Source organism: Sciurus carolinensis, chromosome 6, assembly GCF_902686445.1.
Source record: "Sciurus carolinensis chromosome 6, mSciCar1.2, whole genome shotgun sequence".
Taxonomy (NCBI): domain Eukaryota; kingdom Metazoa; phylum Chordata; class Mammalia; order Rodentia; family Sciuridae; genus Sciurus; species Sciurus carolinensis.
The window spans coordinates 75,658,508-75,681,615 of NC_062218.1; the positions used below are offsets into that span (position 1 = coordinate 75,658,508).

General features: G+C 36.4%; 1 protein-coding gene across 1 annotated transcript in view; it reads left to right on the plus strand.

The window, feature by feature from the left end:
• Adgrv1 (adhesion G protein-coupled receptor V1) overlaps nt 1-23,108 on the plus strand; it is a 583,921-nt gene that overhangs the window by 185,200 nt on the left and 375,613 nt on the right. The window contains exons 49-55 of the mRNA XM_047556631.1: nt 5,020-5,284; nt 6,015-6,137; nt 12,227-12,449; nt 12,773-12,977; nt 17,725-17,871; nt 20,363-20,618; nt 22,416-22,618. Coding sequence (XP_047412587.1) covers nt 5,020-5,284; nt 6,015-6,137; nt 12,227-12,449; nt 12,773-12,977; nt 17,725-17,871; nt 20,363-20,618; nt 22,416-22,618 — 1,422 coding nt within the window. The remainder of the gene's footprint in view (nt 1-5,019; nt 5,285-6,014; nt 6,138-12,226; nt 12,450-12,772; nt 12,978-17,724; nt 17,872-20,362; nt 20,619-22,415; nt 22,619-23,108) is intronic.

Consider the following 23,108-nt stretch of genomic DNA (forward strand, 5'->3'; position numbering starts at 1 on the left):
CCTACCATTATGATCTGCTATGATACAGGGGATCACATTGATTTTTTTTTTTTTTTTGTATTTTCTGATTTGTGGTCTAGAATATGGTCTATGATCTATTTTGGAAAAAATTCTGCGTGCAGCTAAGAAGGTAAATTCAGCTGTTATGGGGTGGAATATTCTGTAGATGTCTGTTTGGTCCATTTGATTAATAGTGTTGTTTATGTTGGAGATAACTTTATTGATTATATCTTTTGATGATCTATCTATTGGTGATCATGGTATATTAAAATCACCCAGTATTATTGTGTTGGAATCTATGTGGGATTTAATGTCATGGAATATTTTTTCCATGCAATTGAGTGCATTGACATTTTAGGCATAAAATATTAACTATGGTTGTATTTTCTTGTTGGATTGTTCCCTTTACTAGTATATAGTGGCATTCTTTGTCTTTTCTGATTAATTTTTACTTCAAATCTGCATTGATATATGATTATAGCTACTCCTTATATTTTTGAACCATATGCATGAAATATTTTTTTTCCATCCTTTTATCTTCAGCCTGTGGATGTCTTTGCCTATGAGTCTCTTATAAACAGCATATTGTTGAATTCTGTCTTTTTGATTCTTTTTGCTAATCTGTGTCTTTTAGTTTGGGAGTTGAGACCATTAACATTCAGCGTGTTAGTATGGATATGTTTGTGGTTTCCTGCCATTTTGGTATTTTGGTATTTTTATTCTGTCTTAATTCTCATTTAGTGGGCTATTCTTGTATTGAACTTCCTCTGTTTGATAGCTTTGGGAATTGTTTTTTAGTTCCTCTGGGTGTAGTTTATCTTTGCATTTTTTTTGTAGTCCTGACTTCATGCTCATGGTTTTTTTAGTTTATTCTTGCCATGGAAAGTTTTAATTTCCCCCTCAAATTTGAAACTGAGCTTTTCTGGGTATGGGGAACTTGGCTGGAAGTTTGCTTTTAGGCCTTAGAGCATCTCACTCAGGGTGGCAGCAGGCCATCCTTGATTTTAGAGTCTGAGCTGAGAAATCAGACATGAGCCTTTTTGGTTTGTCTCTAAATGTGAGTTGGTGTTTCTCTCTTGTGGCTTTTAATATTCTTTCCTTATTTTTCATGTTAGACATTTTGATTGTCTTTGCAAGCTTCATATTTGACTAGATCTATTTGAGGTCCCATAAGCTTCTTGTGTGTGGATGTCTCTCTCATTTCTGATATGGGAAAAGTTTTCTGTAACTATCTCATTGAGAATGTTTTTTATGCCTTATAGTTTGTGTCTCCATGTTCTCTTCTATCCCAATGATTCTCATGTTTGACCCTTTAAAGTTGTCCCAGAGTTCTTGATATTCTGATCATGTTCTATAATGTTTTTCCCCTTTATTGCCTTCTGTGTACTAAAGATCATATAGCCTGTCTTCAATGCCTGAGGTTCTGTCTTCAGGGACTGAAATTCTATTTTCTATGCCATCTAATCTGTAGTATTGCCTTCAAGTGAGTTGTTTTTGTTTTTGTTTTTGTTTTGTGCTGGGAATTGAACCCAGGTTTTTGTGCATGCAAGCACTTTACCAACTGAGCTATATTCCCAGCCCTCAAGTGAGTTTTTTTTGGTTGTTGTTGTTTTGTTTTGTTTTGGCGGTGCTGGGGATTGGTACTCAGGGCCTCACATGTGCTAGGCAAGTGCTTTTACCACTTTTCCATATCCCTAGCCCCTCAAGTGAGCTTTTAATTTGATCAATTGTGTCTTTCATTTCTAGGAGTTCTGCTTGGTTTCTTTTCACTATTTCTATTTCTTCATTAAAATAATCTTTAATAGCCTGTAACTCCTCTCTTAATTCTTTCCTTAGATGATCTTTTAGTTCATTGAACATTTTAATAATCAGTTTTTTAATAAACTTTCTCAGAGCTTTTGTCTACTGTACTATCAGTGAGACATTTTTAGGGGGATTGTGGATATAGGGGGGGGATTTGTTTATCTGTTTTTTTCAGGTTTACAGAGATGCTGGTCTTACACATCAGTTGAGGTGGATTCCCGTATCTTTTTTTATGCATGTTCTTTTGTGTATAATTATCTTATTGGTTCTGGAACTTCTCTCTGTTGTTGATGTATGTGTAGATACCAAGTGGTGGAACCTGAGTTCCCTCTCTTATTGTTCCTCCTTGGTTCCTTGTTGTAGGTTTGGAGTTTTTGTCTCCTCATTTCTTTGAGTTGGAGTAATGTCAGGGAATGTTTAGTTTGGCAGCAGAGTCTCTAGTCTGTGAACTTTTTATGTCCCTGTATGTTCCCAACACCTTACAAGATGGTGAAAAATAAATAATAATAACAGCCATTGCAAAGAATACACAGCATTAAAGTTGCTACTGTGATGTCTTCAACATTAAATACCACCAGTAAACAGGAATGGTGGATTCAGCAATTGTCAGCAGTAAAAACAATATCCATGGACTAGATCTTGCTTTGAAGTAAGTAGCAGGTATTGACTATATCTTTCACAGTAGTAATGAATGTATTAGCATTAATGGTGGGGGAGGAGTTATATTGACCAATTAGTTTTGAGAATGGGTAAAAATAATTTTTTAGGACAAAATGAAATGTGTTAGGAAGTTAGAAAAGACATTACAATTTCAAAAAGTAAAACAATGCAGAAGAGATATAGCAAGTGATGCTTATACAGAAGGAGGGGAAAAATAGAAGTGAGGTATTGGGAAAGAGGGAGAGAGAACAATGGAACTTGGTCATTAGCAGGAGAAGATAAGAGAGAAAGAGAAACAAGAGAAATAAACAAATGAAAATAATACAAACCAAAATATACAATCCAAAACACCTGAACCCTCAAAAGACAATTCTAGAAAGAATTAGTAATTTTAAAAATTACTAAAATGAGAAAAAAAAAACATGAGTGTATGCATATATGGTCCTGAACCAATCAAAACAACCAGAATTCAGGTGTGCACATGCACACGTGCAGATATAGAAATAATTTTTTTAAAAAATCTTAACGAAGGATGAAGAGTGAAGGAAACTTCTCCACTGAGGTGAAATAATTGACAAGATTGGGTGTTCACTGTGTATGTCAACAGTCTTTCCAATTCTTCTTGAGTTATATACTGATAGAGAGAATAAGGGTTGAGGGTTATTCACCCCATCCTGTTTTTGTGTTGCTCTCTGAGCTGTCTCTTGGAGCAACCTAAGACTTAATGTCCCTTCTCATCAGTGTGAGCTGGGATGGGTTAGGACAAACTGTCAGTTGCTGTTTTGTCCATTTGGACTGTTCGGTGCCCTCCCAGGGAACGGCCTCCGCAGTGTTCTGTGAAGGGAGTTTCATCAGGTGGGGCTGGTCTAATCAGGCCTCGGCGGGCTTTGTTGGATGGGGCCTTCTTTGGAGAGACTGGGTGGACCCACCCCATCTGCAGGTCTGGTTCTCAGGACCTTCCCAAGAAATCCAGTCATGGGGACAAGGGCGCTGATCCTCTACTCACTGATGCCCAGGAGCACAGCCTTCCCAGACCTGGTCTCTAAGTATATTCACCCTGCCAGCTCAGACTCCTGGCCCCTGTCAGCTGGTCACATGAGCTGCCCGACACAAAGGACAAGTCAGTCAGACTCCCCTTCCCCTGAGTACAGTCACTGTTTCACTCACTCTCCAGCTGGCCCAGCCTTGGTCCCTGGAGAGCCTCCTGCCAGGATTTTGTGACTTGCCTTAGCTTTCCACAACCAGTTGATATACAGAGCGTGCTTCTCAAGCACCAGCATGCAGTACAACCTCTGAAATCAGTTAAGATTTTGTAGCATTTTTGATGTCAGGTTTCTCTGAATGAAGACTATCTCCTCTCCCTCTCTCTGTGGTGAATCTTCACAGACACTACATGGTGGGGCTGCCAGGTCTACTCTGATGTATCCTTTCCAGTTATTGTACCCAAATTCCTGAGTCCCTGAACCACTAGTGTCCATTGTTAAATTTTAGTGAAATTCCTCTTTCACCCATCTTGCTGAGAAGATGTACACCTGCTGTTTTGGTCCCAGGACAATGTTGCAGGATTCATGTACAGAGAGACAGGGCACAGAGGTGGTCAACAAGAAGCAGTGTTTATTTTGTGCCAGCACAGACTCGGTGGATTCTCATCCAAAGGTCAAGCCCCGATCGCAGTGGGGTTTGCCTTATATAGCCCTTGTTAGTCCCCATCTCCCTCTGTCTCCCGTTACATGTTAGCCCCTTTGTCTCCCCTGTATGGAAAAATATATTTCACATAGGTATTCTATGCTATGAAATCCTAAGGAAGTTTTGGCAGAGCTGCACAGGCACAGTGGGGGTGTTGGCAGGGTTGCACATGTGCCCTGAGTGTCAGTGGAGTTGCATATGCACGCTCAGTGTGCCATGCCACCTTTCTTTTGTCTGGGAAACTCGTATACCTGGTTACTGAAGGTGCCACACTGTTCAACAGAGTCGTGCATATGTACACATCTACTAGCTGTGCTGAGCCTCATGTCTTTGTTTGAAGAGGGTTTCTACCCCACCTGGGATGCAGCTTTCCTTTACTCCGTTATTTTCTGTCTCCTCCACCATCTTCTATCTCCTGAATAAGTATAATTCTCTGTGAAAGTGCCCAGGTTGTATAGGAAACCAAGTAGATTATATACTTTCTTTTAATTTTCAATATTATGCAACTCATCCTGAAACCTTGTATACATTGCCACCATGAGGTTGAAAATAGTTTGGGCATTTCTCTCTATACTGTTGATCGAGCTGTTGGAAATGATATTGCAGCATCAGAAGATCTTGTACTGTTTTAAGATTTCTTTATTTTTCTTTCATTTATTCTGCACGTATGCGCACACACACACACACACACACACACACACACAGATAAAAAGAGGGAGATAGCATTAGGTTTGGTACTTTCCCACTTATAAAAATATCATCCTAATTAAATAAAAGGATCCAGGAGAACAGACATATGATATTGGCTAAATTCTTCCAAGTGCTAAATTCCTAGTCATGAAAGGTTTTATATTTGAACATTTCCTACAGGTCTTCAGATGGAATGGACAGAGTTTTGCATTGCAACAGAATCTTCCTGTCCGAGGTGTTCTGACTATGGCCTTGTTCAACAGAGGCAGCTCTTTGTTCTTAGCAGTTTCCCAGGCTAATGTCAGGCTACACACCCTTTTATTCAGATGGTCTGGCAGCACGTTTATTTACTTTCAAGAAGTGCCGGTCAGTGGGACAACACAAGTTGAGGCTTTGTCTTCAGGAGATGATATTTACTTAATTTTTGCCAAAAATACCTTTCTAGGTAAGATTATATAGTGCTTATAATGCATGTATAGGTATTATCAAAATCATCTAGCCTTCATAATACATGTTTCATATGAAAGTGCTTTTGTAACAGTGTTTTAGGTAATCCATACATTGTTTCTTGAGGAATATTGTTAATTGTCAGGTATAAATGCATTTGGGGAAAAATAAATATTATGCCAGTAATCTTGTAGTGCCCTGAACCACCAATTTAAAGTTACATTGAAATAAAATAAGAGTTGGGTAAGTGAAATAGAAAAATATATGAAGATTTTATAGCCAAAGTGCAAACAGGTAGCTTTTTATTTGTATTTATCTATATTAACTTGGTGTGTCATGAATAATTTGTAGTATTAATAAAAAATTTTCAGCAACTTTTGACAAGATTGTTTCAAAATATTTTCTGAATAGGAATATGATTTATTTTGCTTATTGCAATTTTCATAGATGAAATTCCAACAATGTTAAAATAGAAAATATTTTGCTCCTTTTCTTGCTTTACAGTTGGGTCATGGTCAATAGCTAACTATGAATACACCTTGTGTGGTAAATGCAAAGACCTTTGAAACGTTATCTATAAAGTTATATTTTTGTAGAACTAAATGGATTCATATGAAATTTGTTTCTTAAATTAGATTTACTATTTTGTTATAGTCTTATTATGCAATTTTGTCATTTTCTTTCTGTAACTTTTGCCTCAAGATTTGATTATTACTCCATTGTTGTAGGAGGTCAGAATTTCATTGACATTTTCCTCTGGGAGATAGGACAGTCTTCTTTCAGATATTTTCAGTCCCTGGATTTTCCTACTGTTAACAGAATCCGTTCCTTCACACCAGCCTCTGGAATAGGTAAGAACTTTTCAACTGCTAACCAGTTGTTAAGGCAGTGTGAAAAGGCAGAATAATTTTAATCTCATTGAATCAGACATAGAATTTTCAAATTCCAGATATTGGATATTTTAATTAGAGTATAAAATCATTATCTTTATAACAATCCTTCCAGAAATCCTAGAATTTCAAAAGACTCCTGGAGAATAAGTGGCTAAAATACAGAGGGAAATGTTAATGAAGAATAAAGATAGGATATTTCTTTTGTCTCTTGTCTCTTTTGTCTAGGGAAAATGAAGAATGACATTAAATATATATTTTAAAATATATATTTATATAATAATACTCAATATATGAGAGGAAATATTTGTATTTAAGGATTTTTTGAAAAGTCAAAAATAACTGAGAACTCTACTGTTTTTATTCACTCTCTCAACCTCCTTCACAGTTTTAAATCCTTTTCAGTCTTCTGTACTTTAATTCACACATCAGAAAAATAAGCAATATTTTTTAATCACTATGTTTTCATAAATAATATCTGTTAATGAGGTCCTGTGGTATATCTGCTGTCTGGGTGGACTGGTGAGAATAAGAAGCAGCTGAGGTCAGTTGGCATGTGAGCTGGTTAGGATGCCTCTGGGGAAGGTGTCAAGGAGAAGGCACAGTCAGTGGGTCATCATGTGTCCTGCTGAGGTGCCCAGAGGAACTTGGAAGCCAAGCCCATAGGCCTCCACAGGCTATTCCAAATGAATCACAGTCCTGCTGTTAGATTGAGACATGACAATTTCATATGAATGAAACAACACACTTTACTAATTAGATATTATATATAAGTCATTGTTATGTAGATACGAAGAATTCCCTGCTTTTATAGTCTTCATATCTGATTAGAGAAGCAATAAAAAATATGAAGATGCTAATGGATGATGGATAGAGACATGGTTAGAGGTTTGGACTTCAGAGACATTGCTGTTTGAGGATAATCTAACTTACAAAAGTTAAAATGTATAAAGTAAAGCATATTGAGAAGACTAGGGTTTTTAGTGCAAATACAAGAGACTGTTTTTGCAGTTTTTCTCTTAGGTGCCTGACTGCTTTTTCTGTTAGTCATTGTGGCTATCACCTTAGATCACCTCAACATTGACCAGGAATCACAGGTTATTCACCTCTCATCTCATATAAATATATATATATAATATCATACAATTATTATATAATATATATATATATATAATTTATATATTTATCTCATGATATATATATTTATTTATTTATCTCATTGCATTTTGTTTTCATGTTTTCTACTTCTTCCTCCTCAGCCCTGCATTCATAGCACATTCTCCTAGACCCTACCACTTTCCATCTGGACTATGGCATGTCTTTCAGGTCTCCAGACTGTCTTCATTCTGCGGTCAAAATCCTGTGCCTGCCTCTTTTCTGCTCCTCCCCTCCTCACATCATCTCTTTATATTGTCCACACATTCAAGTCCTACATGGCTGCAATCTCTTATGATATACAACTTGATTGATTTTCTTATTCATCGGTACAATTTACTGAATAATTTATGTATCTTTCATCATATATTTGTTTGTCATTTTTTAGTTGTCTCTTAATTTTGTGCCTTTTAATTTTTGCTTCTCTTAAACCTCAAGTTTTCAAATGGATTAACTGTGTCTACTTGAGGCACTTATTATTATTCAAAATAGTTGTCTAATAAATTAAGGATGGAGTATGCTGCCTGGTTGGGCCATTAATTAAAGTTATAGAATTGCCTTTAAAGATTTTTAAAAAATATAATAGGCAAACTTTCTAAAAGAATTTGTGGGAAATTCTGCCAGAGGTTTATTAAGGGACCCATTGTGAGGTCTCTTTATTTCTTTTGTTTCTGTGACTTGAGGTTGTGGAAGTATGAAAAGATTGTAGGTAATTATTTAGAGTGGCTTATTATAGATCCCCTGAAAGCTGAAATTATGCATTAAAGAATGTTCAGGAGCTTTCTTATTTTGTATGTGTCAAATATTTTATTAAAAATATTAGATTGGTGCCATGACTGTGAGGATCACATATTTTATTCTGATTAATGACTTGACAGAGATTATCGGGTAGTGACTGAGTTCTTTATATGGAAGAGGAAGAACGAATATAACAAAGACTGCAAGGACATATAAACTCATCTTCCCCTTTACCCTTCTCTTCTTTATTAGTTAATAGATATATTTTGCATGCCAATTATGTGCCAAGCACAGAGGTAGAACTTGGGGAAACATGGGTAAGCAAAATCATATATAGTCTGTCCCTATCCTGAAGAATTTTAGCATATAGTAGGGAAGAGAGACATCATATATAGCACACAAGTTTCTAGCCATAAACAGTTAACTGCTGTAAAAGAATGGAATACAGTGTTATCATGACACAAAATGGGTAGAACTTGACCCGATCTAGAGATAACCAGAAAACGTTCTTAGGGAAGAATAATTTAACTAAGAGCTATAGGTTGAGTAAGAGTTCATGAGACCAAGAATTGGGCATGAGGTGGGCTTCAGCAATGTCAGCAGCATGCACGAAGAGGTCAGGTGGTGATGGTGAGTGGTGCTTGGAGGGAAGGACCAGGAAGGCCAGTGTGGCTCAAACACAGGCAGGGAGGAGACAGTAGTATGGGGTGTGACCAAAGATTAATCAATTAGATAAATCAGAAGGGACCTAAAACAGTATGATCTTTCTTCCCAAAGCATTGGGGTACTTTTTATGAGAAGGTGATAGAGAAATAGAGGGAGACAAGTCGAGAGAGAGAGAGAGAGAGGTCGGGGGCAGACAGGCTGTGTGTTTGTTTTAAAGGGGATCTTTTCACTGTCATGGTAGAAAAACTTAGAGACTAGTAAGAAAAAGAAAGTGAAGATGCTCAGAGTAGAGATAACTTGGAAAGTTGTTGGCGATGCAGGTGGAAAATAGGGATAGATTGATTCAGATATCTCACAAGTGAAATCCATAGGAGCTGATCACTGAGATGTGGGGGGTAGGTGGGAGGGAGGTTGGTTGTCAAGGATGAGCCCTCATTTCTGCAGATAATGGAAACATAATACTACAACTATCATGGAAGTCACTTGGGGGGAGGACTGGGCCTTTTGGGGCAAATATAATGAGTTTGGTTGGGATATGATAGTTTGAGATGCCTTTGAGTAAATACTACTGGTTGAAGTTTAGAACAGCATCCTTAGTCACATATAAACATTGGAAGTTCCTAAGTACGGAGGATCATGTTAGCATAGGCTGAGATGGAATAGTCTGGAAAGAGACTATATACTATAAGAAAAAAGGCTCAATATGAACACTGTTGAATTCCACTTTTGAAAGGGCTGATAAAAGAATATATATGGGTAAGGGAGTTAGAACATAAGGAAATCTATAGCCTTTATTTGCTGAATGTTATTATGTTCCAGGGTCTATTGAAGACCTTTTCTTTATTATCCCATTTAAACCTCAAAGTTCTGTGTGCTGCTGGGAAGACACCTTAAGTCTCCTTTCCTAGTCCCCCAAACTGTTAACTTCACCAATACTGTCACCTCTGGACATCATCCTCTTTGGAAGTAATCTGGAATAAATGGTCACCCCTTCATCCCTGTTTAGCTTTCATAAGAAGTCCAGGGCACCTGGAGGTGAAGAGACTCATCCTCCTTTGGTCTCTGAATCTCTACATCCTCTGAACCACATGGACCCTGATATCTAGACCAGATGCCCAATTCCACCTCCCTCAACTCCCAAAATGCTTCCATAAGCCCTGTGGAACAGATAGACTGTGTCTCAGACTTTGCTCAGAATCTTCCCTTCTCCTTACTGTGGAACTCAGTTCTCTCCTGATGTTGCTGCTTCCTCTGTAGCCCTTCCTTGCCACACTGTCTCTTACTGTCTTCATTCTTTTTGTCTCACATCTGCAAATGTTAGGAATGCTTACTAACTTTCTATTCAGAACTCAAACTTCTCTTTATCTATACCTTTTTTTTTTTTTTGGTGCTGGGGATTGAACCCGGGCCTTGTGCTTGCAAGGCAAGCACTCTACCGACTGAGCTATCTCCCCAGCCCCTATCTACACTTCTTAAACTGTCTTGTCTAGTTGCCTTTCTTTGAGATAACCTTTGCTTCCTTTTTTTTTTTTTTTTTTTTTTTTTTTTTTTTTTTTTACAGTTTTGCTAAGTGAAAGAGAATTCTATATGAGTACTAGTTATATTTCTGTGCCCAAAACAGAGATTTCGGATTTTTTCATGATAAATTCTCTGACCCAATTTCATGCTCTTGAATGGTACAAATGTTTACTTTCTAAGAAAACTCTCATTACATACATATACAGATGGTCCACTTAAAGTGGTTCTGCTTAGGATTTTTCTGTTTTTGACTTGATAATGTTGTGAAAGTGATATTTATTCAGTAAAGTCTACACTTCATATTTTGATTTGTGACCTTTTCCTAGGCTAGTGATATGCAGCATGATTGCAATGCAGACAGCAACAGCAAGTGCAGCTTCCAGTCAACCCCGTAATCGCAGGGCAAACAGCAGAGACTGCATTTTGTATTCAACCAGTTACACGAGATATTCAATAATCAGTTATAAAATGGGTTTTGTGTTAGATGATTTTGCCCAACTGTAGGCTTATTCTGAGCACATTTAAAGCAGGTCAGACTAAGCTGTGATATTCCGTAGGTTAACAGTATTGAATGCATGTTGACTGATACTATTTTCAACAAATATGGATTGATTAGGGCATAATTCCATTAAAAGTTGAAGAGCATCTGTAAGCAGTTTTAAGCCACCCATATTTTTAAACGTAAATGTCTCATTATCAACTTGTTTTCTATCCTTACCAACCAGATTGAGAAGTAAATAGGGTATATCTGTGAAGGTGGAGACACAAAATCAGTGATGCTCAGATCACTCTAGTTTTGATCTTGGTTGAGATTATATCAACTAAATTTGAGGGCTCTTAGATCCATTCAAGTTTGTTCTTTTATGAATGCCACCAGTTTTATAAAGCAATAAAGCAAAAGATATGGATAAAGATTCAATTGTGTTAATAACACTTTTCTTGATATTTATCTTTTATGCAACATTTACCAAACTACAATAGTACTTAAATTAATTGCTGAAAACAAATATGGTCAGTAGTTCTTGATATGTAAGAGTATGGATATGGGGTTTACCACTAAAACCTATGGGCTAACAGTTTAGAAGTACTGGAATTTTGCATGTATCTCTGTGGTTTCCTCCCACCCCTGGCCATTTTTAAGTCTCAAGATTGTTTATCATTATATATAACATATAAGCCCTTTTCCTTCCCAACTTCTATAGGTACAGATGTGTGCCATTGCTTTGAATTTAATAAAAACGTTATTTTCCGATAACATTTCAAAAAGCATTGGCAAAATATACTTTAGAAGTTATGAATTTGTTCATATACATTGGCCTAATTAATAACCTTCAGTAATTTATGTAGTGAAAATAATAAGAATTCTGTCTTTATGTAATATTGAAATATTAAATGTAAAACAACAAATAGCCAATGTAGGAAAATTATTAAATATATGTTGAAGATCAACCCTATAGATTATCTATGCATTAAAATTATAAACTTGTATACTACATGCAACATATAAAACTGTATAAAACAATAAATATAGAATAAAATTCTGAATTCAGAAATTTTTTCCTTATATTTTTTACAATTGTCAATTATAAATTACTAGGAATGGTAAGTAGATAGCAAAATACAAAAATGAAACATTTAGTGCTGGAATTATGAATATCTCTCACTTTAAAAATGTTATTTATAAGTAAGTATTGAGATAGATTTAAGAATATAAAATGCATTTGAGTGTTACCAGTGTTTTCATTTTTCTTAAATACATGTGGGTACATTGTTCAAACTGGACTGATCATTCCACAGCACTCATAAATTATTACTTATATTCAGATATTTTTAGAAGTGGCATTGTATTCACTTAATTTGAGATGTCAAAGTGGAACTTTGAGCATTGGAAAAGTTTCGCTTTGGAAATGGTAGAGAGAATGTGCGAGAGAGTTCACTTTTCACCCCAGTTGTCTGTTCTTTCCTTCTTGCAGTTCACATACTTGTAATTGGCCAAGAAGGGTCTGCTCTTTACTGCTGGAATTCAGAGCAGAATCAATTCTCATTTGTTCTGGAAGCACCTTCTGCTCATGATGCAGTTTCTGTTACAGTGAAGTCCCTTAATTCAAGCAAGACTTTAATTGCTGTTGTGGGAGCTGCCCACTCACACATGTATGAGCTGGCCTACATTTCCAGCCAGTCTGACTTTATTCCTAGGTAGGTCCAATATTTATGCTAAGTGTCTGTTATGCTCACTACAATTTCATATGGCAATTCTAAGTCTCAGTGACTGAGAAATATATGAAATATAAAATATATGATCTATTTTAAAGCCAGAAATGGAGATATTATCCATATTTCTAATATGGATTCTATGATGTTCATCAGTATTAAATGAATAATTTTAATCAAAATTTTATTTGTGAAATGTGATTCTTCACAAATTTTGATATTACTCAGTATAATGTGTGTCATGAGTAATCTAGTATGTGTGTATTTTAAATTTTCTGTCATTAACTTATGTATACTTCTTATGCTAGTTCAGGTGAACTGATATTTGAACCTGGTGACAGAGAAGCTACAATAGCAGTAAATATTCTTGACGATGTAGTTCCAGAAGAAGAAGAATCCTTCAGAGTTCAGCTTAAAAATCCCAAAGGTGGAGCAGAGATCGGTAGTGATAGTTATGTGAAAATAACTATCCTGTCTAATGATGTTGCCTATGGAGTTGTTGGATTTGCTCAGGTAATGATACTAAGGATTTTGCACCTGTAAGTCAAAATTATTTATTCATTCTCATTTATAAATTAGCCCTTTTCAGTACCTGGTGAGTCATTCTCACTCCAACCTTTCTCCTTTCTCTTGCCACTGCTTTATCCCCTGTTCTGCATTCTAAGGTAAATTCTGCTGGCATCTTGCAAATTGCTATCTTACACGCTGGGCCCTCTGGATCAACTTATCCTAATTTTTTTTTTTTTTGTAGTTTTTCTTGGTCCAGGAGTTTGACTCTGCTGTTAGTCTTTTTACCAGAGGGCAATGATGAGACAGACTGTATGTACACTGTATACTGTGTTGTATCACAGATAAGACATAAAATTTTATTGTTGTCGGGAGGACAGAAGAGAGATGTAACTATATTTGCATTGCGTGCATGTGGATACCTTTGTCCTGAGAAAGCCAACCATGCTAATCTTTGCAGGTCTACTCCCACACACAGCCTTCATATGCTTTTACCAATGAGCAGAAGAACAGCCATTCATGGTTGCATCATTTATTCTTATTTGCTAAGTGTATTCTGAATTCTGAACTAGAGTTATATCTACAGCAATTTTGTATCTTTCTTGGAAATCTTCTACATATAAGGAAAACTTGATTCACATTGGCTTAAATGTTAAGAGAATGTCTGCAGAGAATGTGCACTTTGGGGTTGGCTGGATAATGAACTCTGTCACCATAGCTCAGGTCCTTTCCATCTCTCTACTCTGTCAGTTCAAAACCAGTTCTTTATTGGTTGTTTGAAAACTGGTGCTATTTTTTGGGCTATTGCTTTCTATTCATGTGCAGTTAGAGACAGAGAGATGTTTTATGTCCCATTTTGATTAAGGGAGAAATTTCCCAAAGCCTCTCAAAAACTTCCTTTCTCTCATTCATAACTGGGCAACAAACCTGATCAGTTGGTTATTCTTTCATTCATAAATGCAGCAAACATTTAATAAACACTGTGTTCTCAATACTCAGTTGGATGTTAAAGATGTCAGAGAATGAAACAGTAAAAATCTCTACCCTTGTTATCCTAGCAGGTATCAAGGAGAGACTGACAATAGGCAAGGATATAAGAAAACCTGTACTGTTCTGATGATGATAAGTGCTCTTGGGAAGCATCAGGCAGAGAAGGCGTATGGAGCGTGAAAGAACAGGTGGGGGTTGCAAATAGGAATACTAAAATAGGATGGTCAGGAAGGGCTGCATGGATTGACAGAAGGGCACAGGTCTAAAGGGGATAAAGAGTGAATTATATTCATATGTAGGGTAGGAACAGTTCAGACAAGGACCCATCATCAAGGGAAAGGCCTGCAGTGCCATCTTGCCCTTCAGGAGCTACAAGGAAGTCACTGTGGCTACAGTATTGTAGGAGGGGGAGATAAGGCCCAGGAGGTTGAGCCTGCGCCCTGTGATCCTATGGCCATTCACAGTTTTGATGACTCACTGGAAGCAGTCATAGTGCTTAGTGTTGAGTCATACCATGGTTATGATTCATTAAAGCAAAGGATACAACACAAAATCCTCTAAGGGGAAATGGTCATGGTGAAGTCCAGAGGATACCAGGCGTAAACTGCCAAGAATCCTCTCCCTGCAGAGTCCCACGGGACATACTCATTTCCCTAGCATTGAGTTGTTACAATGCGTGGAATTTTGCCAATCAGAAGCTGACTAAAGACTCAGTGCCCAGGGTTTTAATTGGCAGTTGGTCATGTAGGCACCCTCTGCCTGGCACATACCAAAATTCTAGACTTCCAGGAGGAAAACAGATATTAGTATAAATCACATTATTTGTACAAATAGCTTGGACACAGGGAGCAACCTGAGAGTTCTGGAAATAGAGCTGGGTGTAGTGGTATAGCCTTGTCATCCTTGCTTCTCAGGAGGCTAAGGCAGGAGGATCAAAAGACAGAGACTGTCCTGGGTAAGTTAGTGAGACCCTATCCAGAAATAAAAAATAAAAGGGGTTGGGGGGTGTAGCTTAGTGGTAAAGTACCCCTGGGTTCAACCAAAAACAAAAGTTCTTGCAATTGTAGGAACCCTCTTGAAATTCAAGTTCCCAGAGGCTAGCCGAGGACCAGCCTGTGAGCTGACCTTTTTAGAGACAGCAATCAGGAATATGATGTCACTATTGTTGTACACAAGACCCTTAGCATGGTAATGAATTTGGCATCTTAAGAGCCTTTGGAGGGGTTAGGATAGAAGAAATGTGTGACCTGACTCATTGTAAAAAGAACGCTCTGGCTATAACATTGAACACACACTGTACATGGGAAAGGCCAGCAATAAAACAGGAGACTATTGCAGTAATTCAGCAATAAACAGCAGAGTTATGGGAAGGATGAATTTACCCTTTACCAAGATATGGACAACTGTGGGAGGAACAGGTTTGGAGGATGTAAGATGACAAGCTTTGGACACGCTAATGTCCTCAGTCATTTGCTCGAAAGGATCAGATCATTCTGTTGCCCAGTTTGGCTGAACCCTGGTGCTAATGGCAGGTCAGCTTCTGATGAGGCTGAATAGTTTATAATGTGAACAACATGGGAAATTTTACTTTTTCTAGTAGACAGATTTAAAAAAAGCAGGAAGCAGGTCCGGTTAGTTTTAAAATTAAATTTTATATAACCCCATATTACTAGAATATTATCATTTCAACATACAATATATAAAATTGTTGATGGAATATTTTGCATTCTTTTTTGCATACTTGGTCTTTAAACTCTAGTGTACATTACAGATTAGCTGTATTTCAAGTGCTCAGTAGCCACATGTGGATAGTGGCTCCTGTGTAGGGCAGAGCAGCTGTAAGTCATAAACTGTATATTGGGGGGAGTTAGAAAGAGAGAAGAGGACCCCTGTCCCCACCAGGTATCACAAGTTTCCTCATTTTCTTCAGGTCTCTACTGAAATGACACCTGACCAGAAAAGCCTCCCCTGGTTGAAAATAGCAACTCTCCATCATCCTTCTGTGTCCTTTCTTCTTGCCTTTTCTTCTTTAAAGAACTGATAGTTGTGTACCATCAGTTTCTTTATAATAGAATTGAAGAATTCAGGAGCTGGGATACTGCCTTGTTCACTGCTGCATCTCTTTCTACCCTTTAAAAGTGCCTGGCACGCACTGAGTGTTTCAGATGATCATGTCATTTGTATGTGGTGGGGTGCAGAGCTTTTGTACAGCCTTCCCAGGACCTTAGACAAGTGTGTAGAGCAGAGCTGTGTTACTGGAGTGAGAACCCACGTGCTCTGCAGCTTGCGTCCATCTTCTTACCTTGAAACTGTGCTGCAAATGGAGAGCACAGCCCGTCCTCAACTGCCAAGGCATGGTTGATTTCACTTTAGGAAGCTTGTTACACTTTAGGAAATTGTTCTAGAGACATGAAATCACTGTGGTTTCACCATGCCAATGTATAGAAACCTGGATTCCTTTAGTCCTTTTAGAATTCCTCAACACAAGTCTTTTTTTTTGTTTGTTTGTACAATCTCCTTCCAAGATGAGATGTTATAGATGGGAAGAATATCTTGAATATTTCTGGCTGCACGAAGACCTCATTTAACTAACCTTCCTTTGTGGAGAATATGGAGCCAAAGAGAGACTTTTTATTTTTTTTTAAAAGGCATTGTCTTTTCTGAATAAATTATATGCATATTTTAAAAATCAAGGCATTTTCTTCAGGAATGTTTGCCTTGAGCAAGATTTTATTACTCTGTAACATCTGTAATGATTTGTGAAAATACTGTGTGAAATACTGAAATTAGCATTCTAAATGGGAGCTTTCATAAGCTTTAAGAAATTAATGGGGGAGTCTCTTTTCAGATTACCATAGTAAAAAGACATGAAAAAATCTTACTGGAAAGAAAAAAAAATCTTGAAAACTCCATATTTTTGCCTTATTACCCTTGAGAAGCCAAGGATGTTGTAAGAAGGGATTATCTAAAATATTCATTTGAAGGAAATTTCATTAAATGGCTGGCAAGAGATCTTCTGTTGTGTGTTCAGTGAAGAATATTAAGTCACAGAGGTACAAATTAATCTGGAACAAAGGTAAGAGGCTAGCAAGCATAGGTGAGGAGAAGGAAATTCTAATATAAAGCAAAGGGAGATTTCTGGCTGGAAAATAGTTGTAAGGTTTAGGAGCTAAGTATGAAACGCCGTGAACAGAAACAGGGCAGAGGATGTGAATTTAAGCATAAAGAGACATTTGAAAAATGATCAGAAGGAGCACCCTCATTCTCATGATGTGCTACACTGGGGTGAGAACTGGAGACCATCTAGGTCCAACCCATTTTACCAGTAGGAAGAACAGACCTAGAAGAATTGTCAGAATTTACTCTGGGGGGATGGTTTCCTGCCCTCCTGACTGCATGTCCTTTCCATTCTACAATTTTTTTACATGCTGTAAGTACTATTTTATAAAAGTATATGCTTTCTGATTATCAAATGAATAATATGTTCACTCAACAAAATTTCAAAAATATAGAAATGGAGACAAAAATAAAATAATCCTACAAAATTAAATTTTTATTGACTTTAGTATTTTACTTACTGAAACCTGTATGTTTTAAAATAAAATCATGGTCATCCTACTTAGTACTTTTTAATTGTTATTTTTCACTTACTCTTTCACATTGCTTATTACTATGAAATATGAAAGTATAATAACATGAAATAAAGAAAAGATGATTTAGGTGATTTTCAATAACTCCTTGTGACTTTTGTTGTATTTTTCAGAATTCATTATTTAAGCAAGTGGAAGAAATGGAGCAAGATAGCCTGGTAACCTTGAATGTTGAGCGCTTAAAAGGCACATATGGCCGTTTAACTGTAGCATGGGAAGCTGACGGAAGTATCAATGATATATTTCCTACGTCCGGAGTGGTATGTAATGTTTGAAAATTATAGGAGACACATTTAAATTATGGTTACTGTTGATACATGGGACCAGATCCTGCCTCAGTGATGAAATGTCAACACTGAATTCTTACTAATTACCATAGATAGGAATACAATTTGAGGTTAGTTTTATTGCTATGGTTATTGTTCCTTTTTTCGATAAAACCCAAATTATCTATAAATAGTTATCCCTCTTGAGTTTCAGAATATCAAATTTTTAGTGTGTTATATTGTCAGAAAGATAAAGCCACCCAAACCAGGGAAAGAAACATGTTATTAATGTTTAGATAAAATGGGACTGGTAAGTAAGAACAAACCTGTGTAAAGTAGCCTTCTGGAAAGGTGTTTCAGTGTTGTACAATGATAGAGGTTGGGAACCATGGGCAGAAGCTTTACTTGAGTTGCATTCATAAGAAAGAAAGGAAGGGAAGGAAGTGCAGGGGGAGAAGTTGATTCCTGGGCTATTATCATTGAGGTTGATCCTGTGGGAGAGTTCTGCATTCAAGCTGGTCCTTTGGAGTCATTCCAAGTTTAGGTCTGAATCATTGGCACCCCCTTTTAGCAGTTCTTCACTTCATGCTATCTTCTAGTGGGGTATAATCTTGGCTGAGACCACTTGTTGCAGATAAGGATCATTCCCAATGAGGAGCACAGAAGCTGTTGTTCCCAACAGCTGTGGGATGGTATGTCAGTCCCAAGAAGAGATCTGGGTAGAGGAGCACATTATGCATTAACTGGAAGAGCGTAAATTTGGAGCTCAGGTGCAAGAGTTGAAGCAGTATGGCCACAGAAGTAGATGACTAACCAAAAGAGGTTTCAGGCCAGGCGAGGTATTGCACTCCTGTAATCCCAGTGACTCTGGAGTCTGGGTCAGGAGGATTGTGAGTTCAAAGTCAGTCTCAGCAAAAGCGAGGCACTCAGAAACTCATTGAGACCCTGTCTCTAAATAAAATATACAATAGGACTGGGGATGTGGCTCAGTGGTTGAGTGCCCCTGAGTTCAATCCCCAGTTACCCACCACCTCCCCAAAAAAGAGGTTTCAAGAAGCCTCTCTGTCCCAGGTACAAGATGGGTTGTCTCTTTGACTTGCCTTGGGTTTCATAGATTAGTCAGGTTTCTTTGTTTTTTGGGTTTTTTTTTTTTTTCTCCAAATGCTTCTCTGAAGAATTATTTAAAAGAAACTTTTATGGCAGTATCCCAAAAAAAGTTGAATATTATAGTCCAGCATTTCTAATTCCCAATTATTTTGAAAGGTAAGGAGCTTCAGTGTATTAAGAATGTTATAGCAAATTCTTAATTCTTGCATTTACTATTTATTAATGCAATTTACCAAGACTGTAAGTTGTATCTCTCAGGTTCTCTATTTCTGATTTACATATCTCCAATTACAATTTCATATAGAAGCATGAATAAAATTATAATTTAAATGCATACTATTACCTGAAATGTGGACTATATTATTGAAAAAATTATTTTACTCAAGAATAAGAATTTTTTTGTAAAGGGTGGATAGTAAATATTTTAGGCTTTATTAATCATCTGTTCTCTTTCACAACTACTTTGCCTTTGTAGCACAATTATGCTAGACAATATGAAGTAGACAATATAGGCAGTCATGGACAATGTGCAGTTGAATAAGCTTGGCTGTGTTTCAGTTAAACTTCATTTATGAAAAATGGATTTGGCCAATGAGCAGCAGTTTTCTCACTCCTGATTTTATTAATAAAGCTCTTGGGTATATCTTCTAGTGCCTTCCCTGAGTAGCGAGGTGCGTGTTAACAGGGGTAGATGACCTGCAATACCAATTTGAATAATTGTGGTTTGTAACCACATTGTTGGAGAGTGGGTATGAGGTGGGCATAATGGGAAATAGCATCCAAGAGGCTGACGGAAGCCTGGTCAACAGGGACTTCAGATGCCTTTTAGAAAATTAGGTTCTGTCTCCTCAGAGAATGGAGACACAGAAGAGAGATGTTGTGTTTTATCTCTCTCTCTCTCTCTCTCTCTCTCTCTCTCTCTCTCTCTCCCTCCCTCCCTCCCTCCCTCCCTCTCCTTGCCCCTTCTGTTTTGGTTGATTCATTGTTAAATGTTGCATCTACCTGGAGTTGCAATCTGACAAAAGTTTTGTAGAGAAAATTGTTATAAGCTAGCATACTTCCTTCTTTTATTTTTATAGTACTTTACATGTGTTATCTAATAGATTTCCAGAGAGACTTTGTATACTGTATTAGAAGGAACTGTAGGCTCCAGGATATGACAACTTGACTATATAATTTATTAGCTTAGGTTTTAGAAATGGTTTACTTTTTCTTTTTCCTACCATTCTTATTTTTAATATAAAAGCTATTTGTATAATCACATAATGTTGCTAAACTTTTTAAGTTGCACCCATATTGAAAGAAAATCAAACTTTTTGATATTCTTACTACACAGTTATAATGGCAAGATAAATAAAATATTTTTCTGAAATTTTAGATTTCATTTACTGAAGGCCAGGCCCTGTCCACAATTACTCTAACTGTTATTGCCGATGATATACCAGAGTTGTCAGAGGTTGTGATCATAACACTAACCCGAATTGCCACAGAAGGGATTGAGGACCCATCAAAAGGTGCTACTATTGATCAGAAAAGAAACAAGTCCATGATAACTACTCTGCCCAGTGATTCTCCTTATGGCTTGGTGGGCTGGCACCTTGAGTCTCTCTTCACCAGAGTAGCAGAGCCTAAAGGTAAATTCTGTTAAATATTTTTCAGGCTTTGGTAAGAAGCGTCACTGGAGAATTTAATTTTGATGCTTACAAGAAATACAAATTTCTCTTTTCATATGACTTTTTCAATTTGACAGATCATAGCCATTTTGTTTATTAAATTTTATGATCATGTAACCACTTAGCAATAAGGTTTTTAAGATACTTTCAATTTTTAAAAAATATTTATTTTTATTGTTGATGGACTTTTATTTTATTCATTTATTTATATGCGATGCTAAGAATCGAACCCAGTGCCTCACACATGCTAGGGAAGCGCTTCACCACTAAGCCACAACCCCAGCTTGATACTTTCAAATTTTAAAGACATACTATCATAGTAAAAATGTTAATATTTTAGTTAAGTCATTGCAATACAGTTAAATGGTTTTTATTTTACTTTTTCTTCATTGTTTGTTTACCTGTTGTCATTTCTCACTCAGATTTTCTCTATACATTTTCAGTTGTTGAATGGCACAGTAACAACATAGTGAGAAGCACATGGTATCAATGTATAAGTTGCTTAACCCAAAACATTAGTGAGAATAATTTTATCCTGTGAAGTGTACATTGGCCAGTCCCTGTTTTTTCTTTTCTTTCTTTCTTTTTTTTGTTTTTTAAGTAGTCAGTGGATCTTTTAAAATTTTATTTATTTATTTATTTATTTATTTAGCTGAGGCTCAAACTGAGGGCCTCACACATGCCAGGCAAGTGCTCTAACACTGAGCCCCATCTCCAGCACCCCCTGTTTTTTTTTCCTTGACTGCTGAAATCTTTACCTAATTAAATATTTGTATTGTTGGGTAAATATAATTTTGTGAATGAAGGTCATTTGATGTATTAAATAAAGTGTTAAATATTATATTTATATTTAAGTATAAATATAAAGGGTTAAATTTAATATTAATATATTAAATAAAGGGTTAAATATAATATATCACAGTATATTTAGAATATACCGTGAGATGGTTCTAACGTTTTCAGATAACAATATAGATATCTAACTTTCAAAATCTTTCATTTGAAGGGTTGGTGGTAAAAAAAATGACATATAGTATTTCTTGGGCCTTTATATTTCCGTGCATACAGGAACTGAAACAATAGACTTATGATAAAATAAGCCATTTTTTAAAAAATTAATATACATTTTTGAAATACCTAGTAGTTGCCAGGAATCTCACTGTGTATTTTGGAAAGAAAGACACAGTTATTAGTCATGAGAAATTCATAGACGTGCAGTGAAGACAGGCATTTTTACTTCATTTTATATAACAAATTAATTTAAAAATATCTAAGAAATGAAATAAAAAGTAGGTGCTGTGAAATACTTCGAACCTTGAGATAGACAACTCATCTTTTGAGCAAAATCACTCTTCATCTAATGATTATTCATTAAATGATGACTTCGTGTATTTCACTATTCATTTTGAAGAATCTATTAAACACTTTTGTAATTATTACCTATGTTCAACTTTGCATATGCACTTCCCTAAGACTTTCAGCAATTTCAGTATGACATGTCTAACACCTGAGGCTACATGTGGAATTAGACAGAATGCTAGGAATGAATGGTGATTTTCAGCACAACTTTGGGGACAATGGAGACAAAGCACAGAATAATTACATACATACATTATTGGGAGTATGTACTGTATTTGTTTTATCTCTCTTTACTTAACTGTCTAAAAGGGTAGTGCAGAACATTCCACCGAGAGTGCTTGAAACAGCCTTGACAGCAAACAGAAAAGCGTATTGACTAGAGGCATGTTTGTCTCACAGAGAATATCACCATTCTGCAGTTGCATATTGTTCGAGATAAAGGGCTCTTTGGAGACATTGCCATTCACTTGAAGGCAAAACCCAATTTCTTACTACACATGAATAATCAGGCTATTGAGAATGAAGATTATGTGTTGCAAGAAACAACAATAATAATGAAAGAAAACATAAAAGAAACTCATGTGAAAGTTGCCATTTTGCCAGTAAGTATGGATTGCAATAACTATGATGTAAAAGAAAATGCTTTTAAATGTAAAATTTTGATGTTCTTACAGGTAAAAATGTTTCTTTAAAATGATGCTTTTAATAAAGAAAATGTGAATAATTTTCCCACCCAAATAAATATTTAATATGAATAAATAAATATTTTATAATTTCTTGCAAAATGACAAACATATTTTTTATATTAAAATTTTTTTTAGTTATAGATGGACACAATATCTTTATTTTATTTATTTTTACATGGTGCTGAGGATCGAACCCAGTGCCTCACACTTGCTAGGCAAGCACTCTACCACTGAGCCACAACCCCAGCTCTATATTAATTTTTGAATGGGAATAATTTGAATGAACATTGAAGCACTGAATTTGGATTGATTATTTGTCTGATTATCTCTACTATTATGTTGGTTGGTTAGTTGTTTTAAACTTATATCAGAAAAATGAAACACCCATATCAATTTAGTTATTTTT